The following is a 12,320-nucleotide window of genomic DNA, read 5'->3' as shown; positions in this document are numbered from 1 at the left end:
AGCATGTTCGTCAAGTGTCCTCCTCGTCTATCTCTAGCAAGCGGCCAGTAAAGAACAGTGATGACGCAGCTCGGGGAAGTGCCGGTTCCAGGTGTGTTTCTGCATTGGTGAGTGCACGTGTGACACTGTGTGAGCGTCCCGTATAGCGACTGTTTGTTTTCCATGATCATTGTTATGTTGCTGCATCTTAAGGTGTCTGACTCTATTGCGTAATTAATCAGTCAAATCAAATCAATTAACTCTCGTTTGTTTGAAATTCCCAGTACCTGTACTGCATGTACTTGCCTCCAGAATTCTGTAGTATTTACTCAGAAACTTGATGGGATGTTAATTTTTTTTGCAGATTGTAAAGCAAAGAGAGAGAGAGAGAAAACAAAACTGTTATAATCTTGCAGCAGGTAAACGTTTCTTTTTAAAATCTTCCGCTCGCAATCTGCAAGGAACAATCACTTAGACAAATGTAATATCCGAATAAGTAACCACAGCGTGCATCTCTAGAAAGACATCATGAATTGATACATGACACCATTGCTTTACACAGCACGTCCGTCTCCTTCAGCGACGCATGTGTAGGTTCTGTGTTGTAATGCAGGAGCGAAATTGTTTACGAGTGGTCTATAGTAACGATTCAAGCACAATACTGCATTCGGTACTTCTAGATAAGAAGTCCGCCCTTCATCCCTCTGCCCATCCCCTGGAACCCCAAACAAGGTTAGGGATCTGTGGGATCTGAGTTTCGTGCTTGTGTGTTACACGGACATCTTTTCTAGATTAATCTTGTTTTGATACCACCGTTGTTTTGTTCCTATTGTTCTTACTGCCGCCACACCACCGAGCACCCATGCAGGTACCGGGCCACCTTCTTGTTTATTATCAAGTGTGTCATTTACCTACTGTCGTCTGTTGGTTACCCAGCCATCCATTTCCCTACAGAAGAGCTCAGACCTCATAGTGATCGATACTTGAGTAGAGATGAGACTCGATCACACCACACCGGGAAAGAGAGATCACAATCCCTCAACTTGCATTCCATAACTATATTATAAAGTAACTAAGCGTAACTATATGTGCTGTACATGAACAAGGGCTACACACTATGAGGCTCTCCCAGTTGCTTCGCGGCCGGGATTCAACCGGGCCCTTCTCGACTGAGAGAGAGAGAGAGAGAGAGAGAGAGAGAGAGAGAGCACTCAAACACATCACTCGACAAACATATGTAATAGCAAAACGAGCGTACAATATTCTAATGTACAACCTATGTGCAGCCATGCAGTACCCGGACGTGTACTTATTTACGGCAATTTTCTTTTTTATAGTCACATCCTTCTCTCCTGAACTTGCTTTTTCTCTTATCAAATAAAGTTGGCATGAACTACAGTGAATAATGAGACGTTTTCTGTATAGTCTGATCGATACTTAAGTTCAATACGCGTGTCACTTGTGTCACTTACATGAGTGAACGTAGAGAAACCTGAACAATTCAAGTTCAGTTGTACATGCAGCACGTTAGAGTAGTGCGGCGTGTAGTGACAACAGCCAGCCAGCGTGTGCACGTTCACCTCCCCAAGTACGTTATAAGCATCCGCAGAGATATTCAAGGGTTGTCAGTAGGCTTGGAGGCAATACTGATGTGACTCCAGCCCGGCAGTAAACACTTCCCCACTCAGCTTCTTACTAGTGCACTAACGCTACTAGCTGCCTGCCTGCATGATGCCCAGTCCAAGGCCGTCACTCCGCCACTCAGCTTGGCTCCCTCCCTACACTCAGCCACTGCTGCTGCGTCATCGTGACATCCCGCCCGCGGCACCTGCCATGCTTTACACAAAGCATTGTGCTTAATGAGGTATATTTCATGGAGGCCAACAGTCAAGTGGGATTAACGATGTAGCTCGTCAACACGATAAGAGTTCGTTCACACGTTTATTTGATTTTCTCTAAGATTTTAGTGGATTTATGTATTCAATTGATGGCACCCTACACAAACATAATCCACTAGGCATAAAATTGGTTTGATAAATGATAAATGAATTAATGACTGACCTACGAGACAGCAACATCGAAGTCGTGCAGTGTCAATCATATCGCACTAATATGAGTATGAAAAGTAGTAATAAATACGTCCAGTTGCAGGTGATCATTGTTCCTTCTAACGCTAACAGACTTGTTCATTGAGAATACCACCTACTTTATGCCAGCCAGGGGAAAAGTATACCTATTTGATCTCATTTCCTCTCATGCTGTAATGCATCCCCATTCTCACTTTATCAATTCTAGGCACACACACACACACACACACACACACACACACACATATATATATATATATATATATATATATATATATATATATATATATATATATATATATATATATATATATATATATATATGTGTGTGTGTGTGTGTGTGTGTGTGTGGCGTGGCTCAGTCAGTCTGTCACTATAGACACTAACCGGGAGAGCAGGATTGCAGCAGCAGGAGAGCCTCCATGGCCACCAGTAGGTACCATGCAATCTACTCCGCTTAGCTGCGTGACGGCATAATTATGATCGAAATAACTGTAGCCAAAGTTACGTAAGAGCACATCTCCCTTCTCTACTTTGCCTGAATCTCCTAGCTACCGTTGGATCAACAGTCGCTGTTTGTAAGGTGTCCATGTCGTGTGAGTGGGTTTTATTTGGATGGGAAGAGCTTATAATAGTGAATGATTATTCATTGATTCTGTTTACTGTTTCCATCAGTTGTTATATAGCGTCTGAAATTCGATACGTGCCGTGTGGGAACGAAGGTTAGAGCTGTGTGAGAGAGGGCGCTCAAGGCGGTGCCTCATAGCGGAAAGCCTCATCCACCTCCTGGCATATCGATACACACACACACACACACACACTCGCATCAGACTCGAGGTCAATGTGGGATTCCATATTACTCCCACATCTACTGCCCTTGCACTACTGTAATTCATCACGAACTGTGCCTACATAATCGCTATCTCAACTTGCACAGCACCAGTACTTTTATACATTATTTTTTTCTCTACCTTAAAACCCACACCAGTTCCGCACTAGCATTATAGGTGCGTGAACTTTCAGTGGCATCAATAATTAATTTCAGTGTTTTTAATATTGCCTAATATTTAAAGAGTAAGTCAATAACAAGGTAGATTACAACGGAAACAGTTGGCCAAACCTTTTGACTACCTGTCGATCAATATAGTTAAGCTATACTGCTGACAGTGCAGCAGCACTATACAGGTGAGTATTTTGCTTGTTTCTTGTTTAGAGAATCTCACTAGAAAAAAAAAAGCATCAGAAGTGTTTCTGAAACTTAAATTTTGCCAGATATATTTTTAGAAGAAAACCCATTGACGTCCATTTTTCTTTATCAGATGCCATCATGACGGTGTGATCGAATGTGTAGCGCCTCTTCCAGATATCTAGCCTTTCCTCAATGACACGCATCGGTTCCCCTCTTTTTGCACTGAATACTCTCAATCTGCATTTTGCTAATAATTTCTAAATTGAAAATGTCACATCTCAATCTCACTGATTCATCTTTGAATCTCAGCATTCTGAGTCGTCTCCTTTCTTTTTTCCCACCACCCCAACAGCCGCTAACTGTACACGGACCTCATCTGTCCATATGTGGATATATATTTCGCATGGAAAGAAACGGTTGTTTCACTTTAACCATTTTTTTTTTTTTTTTACGGTAAGGCCTATAGCGCCTGTAGGCACTTTTTTTTTTACACCTTGTGGGCTTTTCACGGGAATTTATGGGCTAAAGGGGATACTTTTTGTGGTACCTCCTATCTCAAAGCCCACCCGCTAGGAAACCGTTGCCCCGAGTGAGGAAACCCAACCTACACTCGGACCGTGGACAGGATTCAAACCCGTGCACTTGGAGACTCCTCGGACCCCAAAGCACGCATGGTTCCACTGTACACTTGAAGAGTGTGTGGGAGGCGCTGTTCAGCTTCCGCCCATTAGTGGCACAGGCAGTTTTATTTATAGTGGTATGCATGGTATTAGGGTCCTTATCACCTCCGAAGCTCATCTTGGGTGTAACCACGCTCACCACCTTATCCACTACGCCACCGCCTCCCTGCTTCTGCTAGACAAAGTACTTAAGTCTCATCAACTCCTGTCTTCAGCCTCTCATAGGGTGACAGTGAAAGTATATATGAGGATGAAAGAGAAAGAAGAAATACAAAAGAATGAAGTGATAAAAAAAAAAAAAAAAAAAGTGATAATTAAGACAATGTAAATAAAAGTGCAAAACAGTATATACAACCAGAATGAAGCATTCACAATAAATAGACAAGTAGGTAAATAAAATTCCAAAAAATGTAATACAATGAAAGATACTTAATTTGTATATACTTTATTAAATGTTACATACAATATGATAAATTTCCTTAGGAGAATGTCTACAGATACAGTTATTTACACTTATCAAGTTTACACCTATACAGTTTGATACAGATGGAAGTGTGTTATGGTTCAGAGACTAAGGGGAGGGCAAAAAAACTCCTGCCTCCTGCCCTTCCAATATAATTTTAAATATATATATAAATAATCTACACCTCAACACAAACACACTACAACTACACAGGGTTGAGCATTGAAGGAATGAAGGAAGGAAGAGAAAATCTGAGGGCTTGGAAAATGGGATGGATGGAAGAAAGGAAGGGAATAGAGGAGGCAAAAAAAATGAAAGAAAAGAAAGGTGCTGGATGATGGAAATGAAGGAAACAAACAGATAATATAGAATTTGAAGGAACAGGAAGAGAATGAAATTATCAAAAGATGAAGTGAAAAATCAGAAGAAAAAGTAGATAAAGTAAAAAAAAAACCAGAAAGGGGATGATCAGAATGTGAAAGAATGAGAACAAAAATAGAAGAAAAAGTGCCAATGATAGAGAGAAGAAAAGAAAAATTAAATAGTAATGATAAAATGAAGGGATATCTAGCAGAGAAAAAATAGGATGAGGAAGAGAAGGGTGGAAGGGAAGGGAAGGAAAGGTGGGATGGAAGGTGGACTAGTGGAGGTGAGGACTCTATCTATTGTCCCCAAGAAGCCCACACGTGAATGCCACAATGCACGATAGGTGGTAAAAGTTTGTTATTTGTACCTCTCACTCACTCACTTGTGCCACATGGACCTCTTATGGTGCCATGAGTACATTCAAGCACTCAATTTTTCATTCATTTAGTAACTCATTAATTACCTCACTTATTTATTCACAGAGGCACCAAAATCTTTTAAACTTAGACAAGTACACAGAAAAATGTGAAGCCATCTACAGCACCTTTCTGTTCTGTTTCATATTTTTTTCCTGTGTTCATTTTGAGTCTGATGTCACTTCAACAGAACCTTGGTAAGGACAACCTGCTAAACACTTTTTGACTTTTCTTACCTCCATGAAAGATGAACTGTTATACAAGGAAACTACCTAGACACAAGTATGTAGAACTCAAGTGACTAATACATCTAGAACACTGGATCAATCTTTTTCTAGTTTTGTAGCCCTGCAGTTTTCTTCTTTCCATGTTAGGACCTATGTCTGGTATGGCAGCAAGCATCTTAGAAATATTAGATTTGAATGTTTCTTACTCATTTTTTGGAGTAGGAAATAGATGACAAATACATTCCTCAACTCAAGACAGACTCATAAGAACACAAAAAAGTAAGGAGACTGCTAAGACCAGTTAACCAACACAAGGCAGCTCCTGATGGACTTGCAATGGCTTGACATCTCATCCCTGTTACTACTTAGGTTATGGCCTGACTAGATGGAGAGATTAACATTAAATTTTTATGTTCTCTAGATTAGCACAACACTGACCTGAAACTTCAACAACACCAAGGAGAAACAAGATCAGTTGGTCAGTCAGGACACCACACCACCACAGCATTTTACCTCTCTCTCTCTCTCTCTCTCTCTCTCTCTCTCTCTCTCTCACACACACACACACACTGAGTATTGGTTTGTCTTCCTGCAGCTGATGCTTAAAAAATTATCACAATGTCATAAAAAACATGAACATTTTCATTTGCCAAACTTCCTGAAGCACAAAACAATTCATAAACAAAAAATAAAATGAAGAGTTAAATTTCCTTCACTAGTAATGAAGAGAGAGAGAGAGAGAGAGAGAGAGAGAGAGAGAGAGAGAGAGAGAGAGAGAGAGAGAGAGAGAGAGAGAGAATTTTCTTGATTCTTTGATGCACACAAATTTACAAGTAAAAACTACATAATAAAACAAAATCAAGTATTGACAGTGACACATCCAACTCTTCTTTAATTCCTACCATCACCTCAAATATTGAAACAATCTGAGAACACTTATTTCACATCCTAAGCAAATAACATCAGAAGTACACTATTGAAATATGGTTTTCTGTAATAGTATAACCATGAACAGTTTTGTTATTGACTATCTCATAATATATTCCAAATGATTTAGTATTAATTGTGTAACCTACATTTATACTCTCTTAATCCTTTATCATAATATTTGGGTAAGGAGCTCCTTATTGTTTAAGTTTCCACCATTTATCAAACATTTTAATATTTGTCTAGAAACAATGTTAATTTACTCTTTATTCAATCCCCAAACTTTAGTTGGTTATAACATTCTGTGCATCATCTCCCCAAACACTGCCAAGTAGTGTCACCTAGGCCAGCTGACAAGTGTAAGCACCACCAGGAGTGTGGAGGGAAGTGTAACATAAGTCAGTGTTAGTATACCGTTCACACACATGAATATACACAACAGAGACATGTTCCTGCAGTGACTAGAGCAGCTCTCCTTGACCACCTCCATGGCTCAGATGGAGGAAGGAAGCAGACTCTAGCAACAACACAGCGTGGGAAACACTTGACTGTCTGGGCCAGGGAAGTATCGGCAAATCTTTCTTCTAAGCTTAGATAGGTTAAACTCTGTCCATCTCTTTTCTTTTTATACTGCATATATATTTTTTCAAAACACTAACTTTGCCTTTCTAGACAATGGGAAGGAGAAACTTTTCATAATCATTCAATAACCTCAAAATCCATGTAAAAAAAGCATAATACATATATATATATATATATATATATATATATATATATATATATATATATATATATATATATATATATATATATATATATATATATATATATATATATATATATATATATATATATATCTTTTTTTTATTAAATTCTATTAACATACACAACACGTTTCAATTCGTGCATCAGTCTTTCTAGAATGAATTTATAGCCTTAAAATAGAAAGCCTCAGAAACTATATACGTATAAGAAAATGATAAATAAAGGTACATATAAACCAAACAAATTGATAAAGCAATATGGTACAGTGCATTTTAGTTCCTGCATCAAACATTGCCTTTGTGACTCAACTAACAGGACACACAGTCTGATCTCATATTCATATGTACAGTGTTCCTCCTCTGTACTTGTCTCAGTATGGAAAACTGATAGATTATAACAGAAAATACTCTAATTCTTGACAGTGTGCCATCAAATATCACATTGGGACTCCTGTAAACGTAGTAAAGAGTGCTACTGAATTTTTATCTATAATTTCACAACATATAAAATAATAGACTAATACTTTTAAGATATATCAGTAATAAAACTAAACATAAAAAACTCAAAGAATTTAGGAAATATGAAATACTAGCAAATACGTGAAATAGTCTTTAGAAGCATCAGCATCATAGGTAAACAGCAAAAACAGCAAGTACAATCTTCCATTTATGACTCATTTTATTCAAGCTGCAGGTTTTTGAGATTCATCTTTCTGTGGTGGTAGTGGTGGTGGTGCTTGATCCTGACCATACCTTTCTTGCTTCTTTCATCCTCCAGTGTGTGTTGTAGTCTAGCACTGAATACAAACACAGAGATTCTTTCACCTCATGGAATCTAGAGCCCATATTTTGAAACACTCATTCTCTCATAATGATTATTTTTTCAAAGGCCACATGATTATTGGTTGGGTTCTCATGTGTTTTTCTTACAAAGGATGCAGAATTTTTGTTAAACTATTACAGGAATTGTGAAAACACCCTTGAGAACACCAGTAACTCCCACAAGAGCCTGTTGATGACTAAATGTTTAAGAAAACAATCCATCAATAAAAACAGCAGATAACATAATACATTCCTCACACATATTTCTATATCATTTGTCATCTTCCACCATGAAAAACGAGCATTTCCCTATACGTAGATGTTTTCCACTTATGTATTTAGAGCTAACCTTTGCAAGACATCCTCTTTAGCTTTATAAGACGTTGTTACACAAATCTTTATGATAATTTGGAAAGATACCATTGAAAGCAAAAACTTACCATAGTTTAAATCTTTTAGTACTTGTGGTTTTATTACTATTCAGTATAATTATTTAGGGGCATTATGCTTAATGAATGGTCTGGATCATGCTTACAAAACAACTTCAAAAGACACTATTGAGAGCAAAGGAAGTAATTAGAGAAATTAAAATCTTTTCCTCTCTGTCGTTACATCCTTGCTCACTAAAATTGTCTCTTGAAAGCTGAAGTGGAGGGCATCTGTACCTCATTCTTTCATAATGACACTAAATACATTCTTTGGGGATACTTTTTGGCTCTGAGTGAAATGAGAACTGAAAAATCATCCTGTTACCATTATTGTGCCTCATCTGTTATTTTCTAGCCAATCTCCATCTTAGCAAACCAGTTACCACTAAGAGATTTCAATGAGAAAGGGAACATTTAGGAGATTCTGCATCTTGCTTAACCATCTACAGTCAAGAAAGATTGTGGAAAGTGAGTGATGCAAAACACTACCAAAGGTTCATCTATGTTTTTTGTTCCTTCTCTTAATCATGAATGCTCTCAGTACATACTCATTGCTGGCTATTAATATCTATCAGGACTTATACACACCCCTCTCAACTTCTCTTAACATCCATAACGGTAAAATTTTCCAGAGATCAGCACTTTTTACACCTCTACTACCAAATAAACTTCAAGACTTCAATGTTAACAAATGCCATCACCTAATCTGCTAATGAAACTTTTCAAAACTACATCATCCCATCTGCAAGCACTACAAATAAAACTTTCTAACTTACACTGCCAACAAAATCTTTCAAAACTCTATCTACAATTTAATTTCTCTGATAAAATTAATGAGTTCTTATTACGCCTGATTATGAATCCCATGCAGCAATGACATCACAGTCTGTGTGGTATCTTGAGGAGAAAGAACACACATTTTATTCCAACACTTGTCAGACCTACACATAAACATTCTTAGATAGCTCAACTGTGTCTGCTCTCTTCCTCCCACTAAACATGAAAAGATGAGGAGATAATGTACGACAATTATAAAAAAAGAAGAAAAGATAGTTTACAATAGAAGAGGAGAAAACTGATTTAGTTAATACAGCAAGATACAGACTTGGTTAGTTATAAAGATCGGATGTAAGAAAAAAAAACATATTCACACAATGAATAATAAGAAATAAGGAAAGTCTTTTCCTTCTAGTCTGTTATTTTCTTCCATTCCCAGAGGTCCTCTTATAAGAAAAAGAAAGAAAAGCTAGAAAACAATAACAAAATGTACAAAGCAGAAACTAGAAGACAATAAGAAATAAGAAGGAATTTGGAAGACAGTACGGAAACAACAGAGAACAAAGATAAATAAAGAAGCCAATAGTAAAACCACTTAAATTCAAAAGCTTAAATCACTATTTGATAATCAATGCTTCACTGGCACAATTTAACTTCCAAGTCTAAAAAAAGATTAGTAAAACCATTGAACTTCAAACAGTGAACTAACTACTAAAGATTCTGAGTCTGCAAGAAGACCTCAAGTACAGCTGGGAATGAACAGACAGTAGTGGCAAATTTACAATCATAGACAAAAGTTAGTGTTAAAACAAAAAAGTAAAAGGCAAACAATGAAATGTAAAGAGTCAGAGGAAAGGGAAATCATCGTAGGACCTGGTGAATGAAAGTTGCTGAGGTCACTGAAATGTGATATCCTTTCTAACCAGAGCTGTTCATGAATATATCAAGAGAGGAGTGTGTACTAAGATCCTGAAAAATACTAATACCAAACTGGAACTTTTTACAGTATTACCCATTAAGAGCATACAGGCATAAGTAAGAGGAACATGGTGGTGAGAGGAAGCACAGGATAAAGCAGATGTATTTCATTACTATGTTTTTTCTCTTGCCTTCTTGAGAGTATGAAGACAACAGGTGTCACAGTTATAAAGTGCTTCTGTTTCATCCTGTTTTCTCTCCCCATCACACTCCACTCACTTATCATACACATACTTAGAAAATATATTCATAAATATGAATTACAAATTTGCTAAGTGGAGAAAGGCATCAATGGAACAGTAATACATTAAACTATGATCCCAAAATGTATCAGTTAACTCTCCTAACATCAGAGTTAACCTGCATAACATATCAGTTAACTCATGTTGAATCAAATTAATACATCAAACACTTCAGTTAACTTGTCTTGGTCTTGAGTCAAGTCAACTCACAAACCAAACCAACCAGTCAATTTGTCTCAGTCAAAGCCAAATTGTAAAACATACCAGTAAATTCAAGTCCAAGTCAAATCTTACACCACATCAGTGAACTCACATCAGCTTAGTCAACCACTGCTGGCCACTGGAGATAAATAATAAATAAAGTAACACCCCATACCATAAATATAAAACGGTTGAGAAAAAGACAAAAAAAAATAGTTAGTTGAGTTCATTCTCCCTCTCGGCCAGTCAGCCATCCACTCACCATGAAGGGAGTGAATGACTGGCATGCAAGTTCCTGGTCTAAGCCGTGTCAGTGGCGCACAGTGAGGTAATGATACCGTTACAACACATAACACGACAAACATTCCGGGAGAAAATAAACAGGAACAAACGTGAAATGCAGCAGAAGGAGAGAATCAAAACAGCATAACTCTAGAAATACTGAACCAGGGTAAAGTTATGGACGTTAACCAATAGTGGAGGGAACAAGGAAAAAAAACAAAGAAACAAAAATCAATGGAGCTACATGCTAAGCTACAATGAGCCTTATATTAGGTACCACTAAGCCTAATTTTCCAATCACGGTCAATGGGAAAATTACCATTCAGCACACAGGTAAGGCTCATGGCAGCACAGCCCATCAGCGCCAGGCCTGAGGTAGGTGTTAGAGGTATGGCTCCGTCCAGTAGCGGCTGCCTCCTGTGGGTCCTGGCGCCTCCTCCAGGGTGGACAGTGTGGTGAAGGCCGCACGGAGCTTGTTGCGGTGCTTGATGTCCCTTGGCTTCAGCACAGATCTGGCAAAAGAATGGTAACGTAATTAAGTTTTGGTTGTGTGAAGTTGTCAGATATGTGCTTGGTTCCTTCTTGATGTTACATGTGTTTAAGGTTTCTCGGCTTCAGCATAATCCAGCATCAGAAGAGTAAATGTTTTGAAGTGTTTCTGGATATGTAATTTTATGCTGCAAGTTTTCAATGCTGAATTGTGGCTGGTTCTTTTTCTTAACTTTACTTTTTTGTTAGTGTGCTTGATGTCCCTTGGCCTCATCCTGGGTCAGGTGTAAGATAGTAGGTAAGTGTTTTAGTTCAGTTCTGGATGTGTGAGGTGAGGTGATGTATTATGAAGAGATATTGTGGTTCTTTTCCTAATTTTACTTGTATGTTTGAGCCCTTGGTGTTTCTTGGCATAAATACATATCTGGTGTCAGGATGAGGTTGTATATAGAAACATACAAACAACAGGAACATGGCACAGTCTAAAGCTATCAGAACAAAATATGTCTCAAGAGTCTGAATGTGGACTGTAAAGTATGACATCTTGTATACCTGAGAGTTAATTTCTTTCAAGTGTAAGGAGATTCGCCAAGAATGCAAAATATCACAGAAAAAGCACTCAAAAACCACTCCTGAAAAAAAAGAAAGAAGTGATAATGACTTTTAGTGTAGGTGATCTCAACACTTAGATAGTGGAGGAGGAATCCCTTGAAAACATGGACGTTTCCTTGTGAAGAGAAAAAAATCACATCATTATCATCTCACCGGTGGTTTGAAAACATGCGTGTGGGCGTCAGGATGGACTTCTGGCTGAGACCTGTCGCTTCCAGGAATTTCTCATACTGTCCACTGCCATAGTTACTAGGTGAGGCGACACCCAGACTCTCAACGGCCTCCCGCTGCACCTCCTTGCTTCTGCCGTCCTGAAGGAACGGAGAGGACATGTTAATAGGGCCAGTGCATTGGTACATCAGTTCATAATCCCATTACTGCAAACAATTCC

The 12,320-nt window shown here is 38.2% G+C and overlaps 1 protein-coding gene across 3 annotated transcripts in view; it reads right to left on the bottom strand.

Moving 5' to 3' along the window:
- Window positions 1–7,201: 7,201 nt before the first annotated feature.
- LOC123502714 overlaps window positions 7,202–12,320 on the bottom strand; it is a 42,588-nt gene continuing 37,469 nt past the window's right edge. For all 3 annotated transcript variants that reach the window (XM_045251936.1, XM_045251937.1, XM_045251938.1), the window contains 2 exons: window positions 12,083–12,240; window positions 7,202–11,340 (listed from right to left, as the gene is read on the bottom strand). In XM_045251936.1, the coding sequence (XP_045107871.1) occupies window positions 11,211–11,340; window positions 12,083–12,240 (288 nt within the window). In that variant the 3' untranslated portion in view covers window positions 7,202–11,210. The remainder of the gene's footprint in view (window positions 11,341–12,082; window positions 12,241–12,320) is intronic.

The sequence above is a fragment of the Portunus trituberculatus genome, chromosome 12, assembly GCF_017591435.1.
Source record: "Portunus trituberculatus isolate SZX2019 chromosome 12, ASM1759143v1, whole genome shotgun sequence".
Lineage (NCBI taxonomy): Eukaryota > Metazoa > Arthropoda > Malacostraca > Decapoda > Portunidae > Portunus > Portunus trituberculatus.
The sequence above is the reverse complement of the archived record's forward strand: the minus strand, read 5'-3'. Positions and strand labels throughout refer to the sequence as shown.